At 51.2% G+C, this 16,098-nt stretch overlaps 1 protein-coding gene across 1 annotated transcript in view; it reads left to right on the top strand.

Moving 5' to 3' along the window:
• Positions 1-16,098, top strand: part of VPS26A (VPS26 retromer complex component A) — a 100,986-nt gene that overhangs the window by 25,669 nt on the left and 59,219 nt on the right. The window contains exons 6-7 of the mRNA XM_075348794.1: positions 13,375-13,481; positions 14,592-14,660. Of these exons, the coding sequence (XP_075204909.1) occupies positions 13,375-13,481; positions 14,592-14,660 (176 nt within the window). The remainder of the gene's footprint in view (positions 1-13,374; positions 13,482-14,591; positions 14,661-16,098) is intronic.

The following is a 16,098-nucleotide window of genomic DNA, read 5'->3' as shown; positions in this document are numbered from 1 at the left end:
GGTGCAAAAAAATAAGCCGCCACACAGCCCCAGATCTGAAAAATGAAAATGTTACGGTCTCAGAAAATGGCTCTAAAATCAACTATACGTTTTAGTATCTCGGCACTCGTAATGGCCGGGAGTATTATACTGCCAGGTCAGTTTTACCTTATTGTGAACATTGAAAATTTAAAAAAGAAAGTGTGGAATTGCACATTTTTTCTAGTACACTATATGGTAGAATTTAATGGATTAATTTTAAAGTACAACTTGTCCCACAAAGGAGCCGTGATACTGTTATGTTGACAGACAAATAAAAAAAGATTTGCTCCTTGTAAGAAGGGGTGGAAAAAAATAAAGTACAACTTGTCCCACAAAGGAGCCGTGATACTGTTATGTTGACAGACAAATAAAAAAAGATTTGCTCCTTGTAAGAAGGGGTGGAAAAAAATAAAAAGAAATAATGGGAAATCACCAGGTAGTGAAGGGGTTAAACTTGTTGCAAACTTTGGCCAAATCTGCACCTTAAAGGACGAAAAATTATGGCCCGCTTTCCCTTAATATTTTATGTACATGTGCACTAATATGCTACGTTGGCAATATACAAACGCAAACATACACTATGCGTCAGCGCACTGCGATTAATAAGTACGTAAGCTACACTATTGCTGTAAACGCTAACGTAAGGTACTTCTTTGATCAAAGATCACAAATGCATGCAATCCACTCCCCAAAAAACAGATTTCTCCCAGAAAATTATTCCACTTACATATGTTTATTTCCTTTGTGTATTGGCACAACACAAAAAAAAGAAATTGGGCATAATTTCACATAAAACGCAAAAAATGGGCCTGACTAAGTTGTTCGTATCATTCCAAAATTTGAGGGGTAAACAACTTTTTCAAGCATGTGATCTGCATACAAACTTGCCTGTTTCAGGTAGATGTGGGCAATATGAAAATCAAACATGAAACTAGATAAAAAGGGGAGAAGTTGACTCAATCTTTTATTGTCTGTGTGTGCCACACTAAACATGAAGAACAGAAAGTGAGCTGTCTGAGGACCTAAGAACAAAAATTGTTGCAAAATATCAACAATCTCATGATTTAAAAGTCCATCTCTAGAGATCTTGATGTTCCTTTGTCCGCGGAGCGCAAAATAAACAAGATGTTTACAACCCATGGCTCTGTAGCTAATCTCCCTAGACGTGGACGGCAGAGAAAAATTGATGACCGCTTGCAACTCTGGATAGTCCGTATTGTGGATAAGCAGCTGCAATCACGTTCCAAAGATATTCAAGCTGTCCTGCAGGCTCGGGGTGCATCAGTGTCAGCACAAACTATCCATCGACATTTGAATGAATTGCTATGGCAGGAGACCCAGGAGGACCCCACTCCTGACACAGTGACACAAAAAAGCTAGACTGCAGTTTGCCAAAATGTACATGAGTAAGTCAAAATCCTTCTGGGAAAGTCTTTTATACAGGAGACCAAGTTAGAGCTTTTTGGTAAAGCCCGACATTCTACAGTTTACTGAAAATAGAATGAGGCCTGCAAAGAAAAGAACACAGTACCTACAGTCAAATATGGAGGAAATTCAAAGATGGTTTGGTTCTGCTGCCTCTGGCACTGGATGCTTTGACAGTGTGCAAGGCATCATGAAATCTAAAGACTATGAAAGGATTTTGGGTTGCAGTGTTGTGTCCAAGCTGGGTTTGTGTTTTTGGTCACACGTTTTCTAACAGGACAGTGACCCCAAGCAAACTTCAAGAAGCCCCCAGAAATGGATGGAAACAAAGTGCTGGAGAGTTCTGAAGTGGCAGCAATCAGTCCGGATCTAAATCCCATTGACACCTGTGGAGACATTTTTACCCCTAAGCATGGTTTTCACGTTAATTGCCAGGCCAATTTTTATTTCTTCATCGTTCCTTATGGGAGACCCAGACCATGGGTGTATAGCTTCTGCCTCCGGAGGACACACAAAGTACTACACTAAAAAGTGTAGCTCCTCCCTCCGAGCATATACACTCCTTGGATAACCAAATATAGCCAGTTCAATGCTTTGTGTTCAGGAGGTGACACATCCACACATGCATTCTCTTTGATTTTTGATTTTTCATTTTAAAGAATTGGAAGAAAAGCGGGTCCAACCTGGACTCCCGGCATGTCCCTTCTCACCCCACTGTGTCGGCGGTGCTGTTAAGGTTGATTTTACAAGGCTGGAGCCTTACATGCCGCGCTCCTTCACCATCCCCTCGGGCTCTGGCTTGAAGTGGGAGCCATCACGGTTCTCACTGCTTTGCAGGAGACCGGTCTCCATCCGCAGCCCTTTCAGGACCCTGCCGGACGGAGCGCTCATCCCTCAGGGACCTGGCCCTGCGTCTCATAAGCTAAGTATTGAGATGTTATTGAGGGGTCCCTGGTACATTTATTGTGGGGAGAGTGTGTTATTTACTTTGCTGTAATTTCCGGACGGTTCTCTGTTTTTTTTCCTGAGAACCGCGCCGAGGGTGCCTACTTGTCGGCCGCATGGAAAAATTTAGGCCTCGGCTTCGGCTGCGGCCTACTTTCGGTTTCACTGCCCCTGCATGTCAGTCATGCAGGGGAACAGTGCGGCGCCGCCCACCGGCCGTTCAGCACAGGGGAGGACACTCCTCTCTGAGGAGATGTTTCCCTCCCCTGTATTTCTCCTTGGCCCTCCGGTTCCCGCTCTTGGACTAAACCCCGCCCCCCCTCTCTCCGGCGCCATTTTATCAGCGTTCTCACACTGATCGGCGCTGGCTGCTGCAGCTCTGCAATCTGTCTGTGGGTCCAAGCTGTGGAATCCGGAGGGCGCACAAAACGGTCTGGTAAGCCACAACCTCTGGTTGTGGACTTTTTTATACAATCTCTGGGGGTCATTCTGAAGGAGTGTGTTCATTACTGCAGAGCCTCCACCTCAGCAGCATGTCTGTCACTAGGAGCAAGGCTGCAAGGCTGTACGCAATATGCACTGCATGTCTCATACTGCCTGAACCGAGCACATATCCACATTGTGATGCCTGCTCTAACATGGTGGTGCCTCAGCTTGGAGTCTCCCCAGGGGTCCCGCCGGCTGCTCCAGCCCCGGTGGCTGAACCCCCGGCTTGGGTAGCATCGTTTTCTAATGCTATCTCCCAGTCCTTTGCCGACTCCATGGGACAGCTGTCCCGGACTCTGCTGACCATGCATCAGCCCCCTTCTCAGGGCGCCTCTGCTGCTCCGACTCGCTCTGCAGAGCTCACAGAGGATTTTTCATCTGTTCCCAGACCCCGTCCTCCTAAACGGAGACGCAGGGACTCTTCTCCTTCCTCGTCCCACGGCTATGATTCACGAGCTGAATCTCAGGGCGAGGAGGATGCCTTTACTGTGGGCTCAGACGCTACCTCTATGTACCCCATTGATCTAACCGAAGGTGATGCAGATGTTAGTGATTTGATTGCGTCCATTAATTCCGTACTGGACCTCAATCCACCAGTGTCAGAGGAACAAGCCTCTCTGGTAGAAAAACACCAGTTTACCTCACCTAAGAGAGCAAGGAGTCCAGTTTTCAGGCCACTGTGACCAAGCCCAGGGCCTCTCCTGACAAACGCTTTCCAAAGCGCAGTTCTGATGACCGTTTTCCCTTTCCACCAGAGGTGGTCAAGGAGTGGGCTCATTCACCAAGGGTAGATCCTCCGGTGTCTAGAATCTCAGCCCGGACAGTTGTATCTGTGGCGGATGGCACCTCACTTAAGGGTTCCACTGACCGCCAGGTTGACCTTCTGGCCAAATCGGTTTATGAATCGGCAGGGGCCTCGTTCTCCCCGTCTTTTGCAGCAGTGTGGGCTCTTAAGGCCGTCTCTGCTTCTCTGGCGGAGATGCATTCCCTCACCAGGGACTCTATGCCCGAAATGGTTGCCTTAACTTCCCAGGCTTCGGCTTTTTCATCCTATGACATGTCTGCCATTCTGGAGGCTTCTCACCGCACGGCGGTGGCTTCCGTTAATTCCCTCGCGATCCGCAGGATCTTGTGGCTTTGAGAGTGGAAAGCAGACGCTTCTTCCAAGAAGTATCTTGCTGGGCTCCCTTTTGCTGGGTCCCGGCTGTTCGGTGAACAACTGGATGAAATTATTAAGGAGGCTACTGGCGGGAAGAGTACTTCCTTGCCACAAACTAAAACCAGGAAACCTGTCCAGGGCAGGAACCAGTCGAGGTTTCGTTCCTTTCGTTCCTCTAACTGGTAATCCACTAAGCCCTCAGCCTCGTCCACTAACTCAGCCAAGGATCGAAAACCCAGCTGGCGCACGAAGCCGCGTCCACAGAAGAACGGAGGAGCCGCTGCCACTAAGGCAGCCTCCTCTTGACTACCTGGCCGCGCCAGCAACGTCCTTGGTCGGTGGCAGGCTCTCCCACTTTGGCGACGTGTGGTTTCAACACGTCTCCGATCAGTGGGTGCGGGATATCATCTCCCACGGCTACAGGATAGAATTTTCTTCCAGCCCGCCAAACAGATTTTTTTTTTTCTGTCCACTCCCCCCTGCTCCAAGGCCGCCGCCTTCTCTCAGGCCGTGGCATCCTTGCAGGCCAACGGAGTAATTGTACCGGTTCCCGCCCGGGAACGGTTCAGAGGTTTCTACTCAAATCTCTTCCTAGTCCCCAAGAAGGGCGGTTCCTTCCGGCCCATCCTGGATCTCAAGCTTCTCAACAAGCATGTTCAGGTGCGGCCTCAATGACTCAAGGAGATTTTCTTGCATCCATCGACATCAGAGATGCCGATTTGCATGTGCCAATTGCAGTTTCACACCAGCGTTGGCTACGTTTTGCAATCGGAGAGGAACATTTCCAATTCGTGGCTCTCCCCTTCGGGTTAGCCACGGCCCCTCGAGTATTCACCAAGGTCATGGCAGCAGTGGTTGCGGTTCTGCACCTCCAGGGGTTGGCAGTGATTCCTTACCTGGACGACCTTCTAGTCAAGGCTTCATCCAGTGCAGACTGTCAGCGGAGTGTCTCGCTCACTCTCGCCACGCTTGTCCAATTCGGGTGGCTTGTCAATCTGCCCAAGTCCACTCTGACCCCGACCCAGAAACTTGCGTACCTAGGGATGCAATTCGAGACTCTGCCGGCACTTGTGAAGCTGCCCTTAGTCAAACAGCAGTCCCTTCATCTGGCGGTGCGCTCTCTGTTAAGGCCCCACCGTCATTCCATCAGGCACCTCATGCAGGTGCTGGGTCAGATGGTGGCATCAATGGAAGCGGTTCCCTTTGCCCAGTTCCATCTGCGTCCTCTGCAGCTGGACATTCTCCGCTGTTGGGACAAGCGGACCTCTTCCTTGCACAGGCTAGTGGCTCTGTCGCCACAGACCAGGAGCTCCCTTCAGTGGTGGCTTCGGCCCCTCTCTATCCCAGGGACGCTCCTTTCTGATTCCGTCCTGGGTGATTCTCACCACGGATGCCAGTCTATCCGGCTGTGGAGCAGTGTTTCTCCACCACCGCGCACAGGGCACTTGGACTCCGTCCGAATCAGCCCTCTCGATCAATGTGCTGGAAATCAGAGCTGTGCTCCTAGCTCTCGTAGCCTTTCACCACCTGTTGGCGGGCAAGCACATTCGAGTCCAGTCAGACAACGCGACAGCAGTTGCCTACATCAATCACCAGGGCGGGACTCGCAGCCGCCTAGCATGTTGGAGGTTCAACGTATCCTTCAGTGGACGGAGGACTCCAAGTCCACCATATCCGCAGTCCACATCCCAGGCGTAGAAAACTGGGAGGCAGATTATCTCAGCAGTCAAACCGTGGACAGCGGCGAGTGGGCCCTGCATCCGGCAGTGTTCCGGTCAATCTGCCGCAAGTGGGGCACTCCGGAAGTGGATCTCATGGCATCCCGGCACAACAACAAGGTCCCGGTTTACGTGGCTCGCTCCCACGATCCTCAGGCCTTGGCAGCGGACGCGCTGGTTCAGGATTGGTCCCAGTTCCGTCTGGCCTACGTGTTTCCCCCTCTAGCTCTCTTGCCCAGAGTCCTGCGCAAGATCAGAATGGAGGGCCGTCGGGTCATAATCATTGCTCCAGACTGGCCCAGGCGAGCTTGGTACCCAGACCTGCTCCGTCTGTCCGTAGAAGTGCCGCGGCATCTCCCGGATCGCCCAGACCTTCTCTCACAAGGTCCGTTTTTCCGCCAGAATTCTGCGGCTCTCAGATTGACGGCGTGGCTCTTGGGTCCTGGATCCTAACGGCTTCAGGCATTCCTTCCGAGGTCATCTCCACTATGACTCAGGCTCGGAAGTCTTCCTCGGCCAGGATTTACCACAGGACTTGGAGAATTTTCCTGTCCTGGTGTCGCTCTTCCGACCATGCTCCTTGGCCTTTTTTCCTTGCCGACCATCCTGTCCTTTCTACAGTCCGGTCTGCAGCTAGGACTGTCCCTCAATTCCCTCAAGGGACAGGTCTCGGCTCTGTCAGTGTTGTTCCAGCGGCGTATCGCCCGACTGGCTCAAGTGCGCACCTTCATGCAGGGCGCATCTCACATCATTCCTCCTTATCGGCGGCCTTTGGATCCCTGGGACCTTAATCTGGTCCTCACGGCCTTACAGAAACCCCCCTTTGAGCCTCTTAGGGAAGTTTCTTTGTTTCGACTTTCACGGAAAGTGGTCTTTCTAGTGGCCATAACTTCCCTCAGGAGAGTCTCTGATTTGGCTGCGCTCTCTTCGGAGTCACCCTTTTTGGTTTTTCAGCAAGACAAGGTGGTTCTCCGTCCGACTCCGGACTTTCTCCCTAAGGTGGTGTCTCGTTTCCACCTTAACCAGGACATTTCATTGCCTTCCCTTTGTCCGGCCCCTGTGCATCGCTTTGAGAAAGCGTTGCATACTTTAGATTTGGTGCGGGCGCTCCGGATCTATGTGTCACGCACCGCTGGTCTTAGGCGGTGCACCTCTCTTTTTGTGCTAAGCACAGGTCAGCGCAAGGGTCTCTCGGCTTCTAAACCGACCCTAGCTCGTTGGATTAGGTCGGCCATATCCGATGCCTACCAATGTACTCAGGTGCCTCCCCCGCCGGGGATTATGGCGCACTCGACCAGAGCTGTCGGTGCCTCTTGGGCTTTCAGGCACCAGGCTACGGCTCAGCAGGTCTGTCAGGCTGCCACTTGGTCTAGTCTGCACACCTTTTCGAAGCACTATCAAGTGCATGCTCATGCTTCGGCAGATGCGAGCTTGGGCAGACGCATCCTTCAGGCGGCTGTCGCCCATTTGTGAAGTTAGGTTTTGCCTACTTCTCAGTTTTCTGTTTATTCCCACCCATGGACTGCTTTGAGACGTCCCATGGTCTGGGTCTCCCATAAGGAACGATGAAGAAAAAGAGAATTTTGTTTACTTACCGTAAATTCTTTTTCTTATAGTTCCGACATGGGAGACCCAGCACCCTCCCTGTTGCCTGTTGGCAGCTTTCTTGTTCCGTGTGTTTTCACCGGCTGTTGTTGTAGACAGAGGTTCTGGTTATTCCGGGTTTTACTCTATCTCTACTTGTGGGTGGATGTCCTCCTTCAGCTTTTGCACTAAACTGGCTATATTTGGTTATCCAAGGAGTGTATATGCTCGGAGGGAGGAGCTACACTTTTTAGTGTAGTACTTTGTGTGTCCTCCGGAGGCAGAAGCTATACACCCATGGTCTGGGTCTCCCATGTCGGAACTATAAGAAAAAGAATTTACGGTAAGTAAACAAAATTTCTCTTTTCTTTGTCGCTCCATTGGGAGTCCCAGACAATTGGGTGTATAGCTTCTGCCTCCGGAGGCCACACAAAGTATTACACTTTAAAAAGTGTAACCCCTCCCCTCTGCCTATACACCCTCCCGTGCATCACGGGCTCCTCAGTTTTATGCTTTGTGTTGAAGGAGGCACACATTCACTCAAGCTCCCATTTTAGTCAGCAGCAGCTGCTGATTGTATCGGATGGAAGAAAAGAGGGCCCCCAACAGGGCCCCCGGCATGCTCCCTTCTCACCCCACTAAGTCGGCGGTGCTGTTAAGGTTGAGGTACCCATTGCGGGTACAAAGGCTGGAGCCACATGCCGTTTTTCCTTCCCCATCCCTTAGAGGCTCTGGGAGAAGTGGGATCCTAACCGGTCACCATTCACTGGGACCGGGCTCCCTCCGCAGCCCCTGGGGGAATCTGCCGGACAGGAGACTGGGTATCATCAGGGACAGGCCCTGCATCTAAAAGGTACTCTGTGTCCCCTTGGGGACGGTGCATGGAGCGCCTGTGTTACAGACGCTGCAGCGGCTGCTGTTTTTGTGTGACGACCGGGACTACCGCGCCGACCGCGCCTGTTTGCCGGCCGCGCTATTAAATTTAGTCCCCGGCTTCTGCGGCCTAGTACCATAACTCCCGCCCCCGGGCCTGCCAGTCAGGGGTAAGGGCGGGACGGTCGACTGGACGTCGGCAGTGAGGGCTGGAGCATACTTAGGTGTCCTCCTCCCCCCTCACTGAGCACTGTGGGGCACCAGATTCCCGCACTTTATTAGTCACCGCCCACGGCTCCCTCCTCCCCTGAGAGCTCTGGCAGACATTTTTACAATCACTTCTGCCGGTGGAGGATTTCAGAATATGAAGCCATAGGCGCGTCTTTCGCTCCGGCCTTTGCAGCCGTGTGGGCACTCCAAGCTATCTCAGCTTGTCTGTCTGAAATTAATGCGGTCACACGTACCTCTGCTCCGCAAGTTGTGTCTTTGACTTCTCAGGCGTCGGCCTTTTCGTCCTACGCCATGAACGCCGTCCTGGACTCTGCGAGCCGTACAGCGGTAGCGTCCGCCAACTCTGTGGCAGTCCGCAGGGCCATGTGGCTACGCGAATGGAAGGCAGACTCTGCTTCCAAGAAGTTCTTAACCGGTTTGCCATTTTCTGGCGACCGTTTGTTTGGCGAGCAATTGGATGAAATTATTAAACAATCCAAGGGAAAGGACTCGTCCTTACCCCAGTCCAAACCAAACAGACATCAGCAACGAAAAATTCGATCGAGGTTTCGGTCCTTTCGGCCCTCAGCCAGGTCCCAATCTTCCACGTCCAACAGTTCAGAGAAGGGCCAGAGGAACTCTTCTGCATGGCGGTCTAAGTCACGTCCTCCAAAGACCGCCGGAGGGACCGCCTCCAAGGCGGCCTCCTCATGAATTTCGGCCTCCCCAAACCGCATCCTCGGTCGGTGGCAGGCTCTACCGCTTTTGCGAAGCCTGGTGGCCACATGTCCAAGACCGATGGGTGAGAGACATTCTGTCTCACGGTTACAGGATAGAGCTCAGTTCTCGTCCTCCGACTCGTTTCTTCAGAACATCTCCGCCCCCCGAGCGAGCCGATGCACTTTTTCAGGCGGTGAACACTCTGAAGGCAGAAGGAGTTGTGATCCCCGTTCCCCTTCAAGAATGTGGTCGCGGTTTTTACTCCAACTTGTTCGTGGTGCCAAAAAAGGACGGATCATTCCGTCCCGTTCTGGACCTCAAACTGCTCAACAGACACGTGAGAACCAGACGGTTCCGGATGGAATCTCTCCGCTCTGTCATCGCCTCGATGTCCCAAGGAGACTTCCTAGCATCAATCGACATCAGGGATGCTTATCTCCATGTGCCGATTGCACCAGAGCATCAACGCTTCCTGCGTTTCGCCATCGGGGACGAACACCTTCAGTTCGTGGCACTGCCTTTCGGCCTGGCGACAGCCCCACGGGTCTTCACCAAGGTCATGGCATCCGTGGTGGCGGTCCTACACTCTCAGGGCCACTCGGTGATCCCTTACTTAGACGATCTCCTAGTCAAGGCACCCTCCCGGGTGGCATGTCAACACAGCCTGACCATTGCTCTGGAGACTCTCCAGAGGTTCGGGTGGATCATCAATTTCCCAAAGTCAAAATTGACACCGACCCAATCACTGACTTACCTCGGGATGGAGTTTCATACTCTCTCAGCGATAGTGAAGCTTCCGCTGGACAAACAGCGTTCGCTGCAGACAGGGGTGCACTCTCTCCTTCGGGCCCAGTCACACCCCTTGAGGCGCCTCATGCACTTCCTAGGGAAGATGGTGGCAGTTCCCTTTGCGCAGTTTCATCTGCGTCCACTTCAATGGGACATTCTCCGCAAATGGGACAGGAGGTCGACGTCCCTAGACAGGAACGTCTCTCTTTCACTGGCAGCCAAAACCTCTCTTCAGTGGTGGCTTCTTCCCACTTCTTTGTCAAAGGGAAAATCCTTCCTGCCCCCATCCTGGGCTGTGGTCACGACGGACGCGAGTCTGTCAGGGTGGGGAGCGGTTTTTCTCCACCACAAGGCTCAGGGAACCTGGACTCCGACGGAGTCCTCCCTTCAGATCAATGTTCTGGACATAAGGGCAGTGTATCTAGCCCTAAAAGCGTTCCATCGGTGGCTGGAGGGCAGGCAGATCCGCATACAGTCGGACAACGCCACGGCGGTCGCGTACATCAACCACCAGGGCGGCACACGCAGTCGTCAAGCCTTCCAAGAAGTTCGGCGGATTCTGCTGTGGGCGGAAGCCACAGCTTCCACCATCTCCAAAGTTCACATCCCGGGCGTAGAAAACTGGGAAGCAGACTTTCTCAGTCGCCAGGGCATGGACGCAGGGGAATGGTCTCTTCACCCGGACGTGTTTCAAGAGATCTATTGCCGCTGGGGAACGCCGGACGTCGACCTCATGGCGTCTCTGCACAACCACAAAGTTCCGGCATTCATGGCACGGTCTCAAGATCACAGAGCTCTGGCGGCGGACGCATTAGTTCAGGATTGGTCGCAGTTTCGACTGCCTTATGTATTTCCTCCTCTGGCACTGCTGCCCAGAGTGTTACGCAAGATCAGGTCCGACTGCCGTCGCGCCATCCTCGTCGCTCCAGACTGGCCGAGGAGGTCGTGGTACCCGGATCTGTGGCATCTCACGGTCGGCCGACCGTGGTCACTTCCAAACCGTCCAGACCTGCTGTCTCAAGGGCCATTTTTCCATCTGAATTCTGTGGCCCTCAACCTGACTGTGTGGCCATTGAGTTCTGGCTCCTAGCGTCCTCAGGGTTATCTCAAGATGTCATTGCCACTATGAGACAAGCCAGGAAACCAACGTCCGCCAAGATCTATCACAGGGCTTGGAGGATCTTCTTATCCTGGTGCTCTGATCAGGGTTTTACCCCCTGGCCGTTTGCCTTACCCACTTTTCTTTCTTTCCTTCAATCCGGAATGGACAAGGGTTTGTCTCTCGGCTCTCTCAAGGGACAAGTATCAGCGCTTTCCGTGTTTTTTCAAAAGCGTCTAGCCAGGCTTCCGCAGGTCCGCACGTTCCTGCAGGGAGTTTGCCACATAGTCCCACCTTACAAGCGTCCGCTGGAACCCTGGGATCTTAACAGTGTGCTAACGGCTCTTCAGAAACCACCTTTCGAGCCGATGCGGGATGTCTCTCTATCACGCCTTTCGCAGAAGGTGGCCTTCCTAGTGGCAGTCACATCACTTCGGAGAGTGTCTGAGCTAGCAGCGCTGTCATGCAAAACCCCCTTCCTGGTGTTTCACCAGGATAAGGTGGTTCTGCGTCCGGTCCCGGAATTTCTCCCTAAGGTGGTATCCCCTTTTCATCTCAATCAGGATATCTCCTTACCTTCTTTTTGCCCTCATCCAGTTCACCAATGTGAAAAGGATTTGCACTTGTTAGATCTCGTGAGAGCACTCCGGCTCTACATTTCTCGCACGGCGCCCCTGCGCCGTTCGGATGCGCTCTTTGTCCTTGTCGCTGGCCAGCGTAAGGGGTCGCAGGCTTCCAAGTCAACCTTGGCTCGGTGGATCAAGGAACCAATTCTTGAAGCCTACCGTTTTTCTGGGCTTCCGATTCCTTCAGGGCTGAAAGCCCATTCTACCAGAGCCGTGGGTGCATCCTGGGCATTGCGGCACCAGGCTACGGCTCAGCAGGTGTGTCAGGCGGCTACCTGGTCGAGTCTGCACACTTTTACAAAACACTATCAGGTGCATGCCTATGCTTCGGCAGATGCCAGCCTAGGTAGGCGAGTCCTTCAGGCGGCGGTTGCCCACCTGTAAGAGGGGGCCGTTTTTCGGCTCTTTTTATCGAGGTATTCTTTTACCCACCCAGGGACTGCTTTTGGATGTCCCAATTGTCTGGGTCTCCCAATGGAGCGACAAAGAAGAAGGGAATTTTGTTTACTTACCGTAAATTCCTTTTCTTCTAGCTCCTATTGGGAGACCCAGCACCCGCCCCTGTTCCCTTCGGGCTGTTGTTCTTTTGTGTACACATGTTGTTCATGTTGAATTGTTCTTTTGGTTCATGGTTTCAGTTCTCCGAACATCCTTCGGATTGAATTTACCTTAGACCAATTTATAAGTTTCCTCCTTCCTGCTTTTGCACCAAAACTGAGGAGCCCGTGATGCACGGGAGGGTGTATAGGCAGAGGGGAGGGGTTACACTTTTTAAAGTGTAATACTTTGTTTGGCCTCCGGAGGCAGAAGCTATACACCCAATTGTCTGGGTCTCCCAATAGGAGCTAGAAGAAAAGGAATTTATGGTAAGTAAACAAAATTCCCTTCTTTTCAGTTCTGACCAGTGTCCCTTTCACAGGTTAAGGCCGGTGACACTTGCGATTGCCTTGCGGTGCATCACCCGTCACGGACTCAGTCTTCTCACAGGAGCGTCTCGGCTACATAGAGATGCCTGCAACTAACCCGCTCCTGTGAGGAGAGTGTGAGTCAGCCGGGAGATACATGCGAGGCAATCGCAAGTGTGACACCAGCTTAACTCTGCAAGTGTTCAATGGTTCCCAGTTTTGTTTTTTGTTTTTTTTTTTTTTTTTTTTTTCTTTCTGGACCTTTTGTACTTTATGATAGTGGTAAATTTAAGACAATATATTTTTTTTTTTTCGCAATTTATTTGTGAAAATATCCGAAATTCAGCGAACATTTTGAAAGTTTTGAAATTTTCAACCTTTGAATTTTTATGCCCTTTAAATCCTAGAGTTCTGTCACACAAAGTAGCTAATAACATTTCACACATGTCTACTTTACAGCAGCACCATTTTTAGATAGATATATCTTTTTTTTTTTTTTTTTTTTGAGACCACATCACATTTTGAAATGACTGAGATGTGAGATGCTAGGTGACAGAAAATACCCCAAAGTGACACCATTCTAAAATCTACTCAACATAAGACCAATTTCTCTTATTTGTAGACATACCCAGCAGCCATCAGACCCCCATAAATCTGAAAATTCCTTTTTATATCCCAGTAATATCACTTCCTACTTGTAAAGTAAACTTTTTATTACAGTTATTTTCTTTAAACTTAATTCTTGAAAAATTACTTATTCAGTACATTAACAAAACTACAGGTTCCTAAAAATGTCTCTTTTGTTGTTTTGAAGGTACCACTTAAAAGATGTCATTGTTGGGAAAATTTACTTCTTACTGGTCAGAATAAAAATACAGCACATGGAATTGCAGCTGATTAAGAAGGAAATAACTGGAATAGGTAAAATGCATTTCCTCTTGCTACACGACCTCCCATGTGAAACCGCTATACACAGACTACTGTTTTAGTAGTGATGTGCAAACTCTGACTGTAAAATTCAGGATCTGTGCACCGACCCCCAGACAGTGAGTTTTTGGGGAACGTCACGTAACTATCTGGATTCGTCCACCCAGATAATTAAAAATATAAATAAATTAAAATGGGGAATAAAGCAGGAGTGTTTTACTTGTTGAGTCTCGCACTCGGATGTAACACTTATTCCGGGGCCCACTCATTACCCTTATACATATTCACTACTTTCCCCGCCCACTGGCAGTCCTAGCATCTGATTGGTTTCAATCAGACCGTGCACCCCACTCTGTGTGACAGCGTGTCTTGATTGCTTGAAGTCACACGAGGTCTGCGTCTCTACAGTGGTGTAAAAAAAAAATAAAAATTGCAACAGGGTCTCCTCATATGATACCAAGCACAGATGAAGCACACAGCTACAGGCTGCAGCCTCCAGTCATGTGCTTATCTTGGCTGTGTATCAATATCACAGGGAACCCATGTGGCTTTTATTATATATCTGTATCTCTTTAAATGAAGAAAGTGTGCGGGGTCGCTTCCCTCCCCCCCCCCCCCCCCACACCTTCCCTCCCATTTTGATACCCAGTCATGATAGTCGAAAGCTGGGGGCTGGTATTCTCAGGCCGGGGAGAGCCATGGTTGTTGGGCTCCCAGCCTAAAGATAGCAGCCTGCAGCTTCCCAGCATTGCTTAATCAATTAGATGTGACAATCCCAGCACTTTACCCAGCTCATACCGATAGCCTTGGTGCGGTGGCAATCCGGGTAATAGAAGCGGTTAATAACAGCTGCCACTAAGTCCTAGATTAATAATAGAAGGTGTCTGAGATCCCCCCCCCCTATTACTAATCTGTAAATGGAAAAACACACCAAAAAATCCTTTATTTGAAATAAAAAAAAAACCCACACCCTTTTTCTCCAATTTATTAACCCCCAAACACCCAGTTTCTATGTAATCCAGTGTTTAGTAAGGGGATAACTTACAAATGTTATGTACCTATTATACTCCATGTTTGTCGTTTTTTTTTTTTTTGGCTTCCTAGGACCCAGTACTACAACTGAAACAGAGACTGTTGCAAAATATGAAATTATGGATGGAGCTCCAGTAAAAGGTACTTGGTTTTAGAAATGCTCTTCGTGTGCATTGTTTTGATTTTTTCTTCAGCGCTCTATTGGGAGACCCAGACGATTGGGGTATAGCTACTGCCCTCCGGAGGCCACACAAAGCACTACACCAAAAGTGCAAGGCCCCTCCCCTTCTGGCTATACCCCCCCGTGGTATCACGGGTACTCCAGTTTTAGCTTTGTGTGCGAAGGAGGTCAGACATTCCATGCATAGCTCCACAGATTTTAGTCAGCAGTAGCTGCTGACTATTTCGGATGGAAGAAAAGAGGGCCCATATAGGGCCCCCAGCATGCTCCCTTCTCACCCCTGGATGGTGTTGTAAGGTTGAGGTACCTATTGCTGGTACAGGGCTGGAGCCTCACATGCTGTTTTCCTACCACATCCCCTTGGGGGCTCTGTGGAAGTGGGATCCTGCCGGCCTCAAAGCTCTGACGCCGGGCTCCATCCACAGACCCATAGCACCTGGTGGATGCCGAGCAGGAGTACCATCAGGGACCGGGCCCTGCATCATACAGGTACTCTGTGTCCCCGGCAGGCACAGACGCACTCCGGGCTGGCTGGGCGTTGTAGTGCGCCGGGGACCGTACACTGAGCTGGTGTTCCTACAGTTATCTGGGGGACTTTGTGTTCTGGGAACGCAGCGCCGACCCTCACTGGACCGGCGGCGCTGCTGTGACTTGTGGTGCGCCGGGGATACGCCGACCGCGCTTTTACGGCGGGGGCGTTTATAACTCTAGTCCCCGGCTTTTGGGCCTAGGACGCCGGCAGCTCCGATCGTTCCCGCCCCCACCCTGTCAATCAGGGTAGGGGAGAGACGCTGTTTCACGGCAGCGACGAGGGCTGGAGCCTGATTTACATGCTCCAGCCCTCTCACTAGGCACAGAGGGAAGCAGGCTTCCCGCTCTTGGTCAGGAACGCCCAGGGCCCGCCCCCCTTCCTCTCTCAGGACGCCGGCAGCCATTGCATGCATGTCTGGCTGGAGGAAGGACGCAAGGCTCTGGGAGACCTAGACTGAGGGGCTTTGGGAGACCACACACCCGCTCTTAAGCGGGCGGTAAGCGGCTTTTCAGCTGGCCCCTCTAGTGCCTTACTGTGTATTAGTGTACTGTGTCACTGGACATAGATATTTATTGATTTCTTGCACTGTGAGGTCGCTTCCTGGCTGTATACCCCAGATCGCTCTGAGGAGGCAGCAACATGTCATCCACAAGACGCAAGGCTGCCAAGGCTAGGGCTGTGTGCACTGCGTGTGCTGCATGTGGGGCTGCTCTACCAGCAGGCTCCAATGACCCCCATTGTGTGCAATGCTCAGATCCGGTGCTGCTTCGCCAGCCGGAGTCCGGAGAGGTAGTAACCCAGGCTGAGACGCTTGTAAGTCCTGCCCCGGTGTCAGGGACAGACTTTGCAGTTTTTGCGGATAATAT

This window comes from Anomaloglossus baeobatrachus, chromosome 5, assembly GCF_048569485.1.
Source record: "Anomaloglossus baeobatrachus isolate aAnoBae1 chromosome 5, aAnoBae1.hap1, whole genome shotgun sequence".
Lineage (NCBI taxonomy): Eukaryota > Metazoa > Chordata > Amphibia > Anura > Aromobatidae > Anomaloglossus > Anomaloglossus baeobatrachus.
This window is presented reverse-complemented; position numbering and strand designations above follow the sequence as displayed.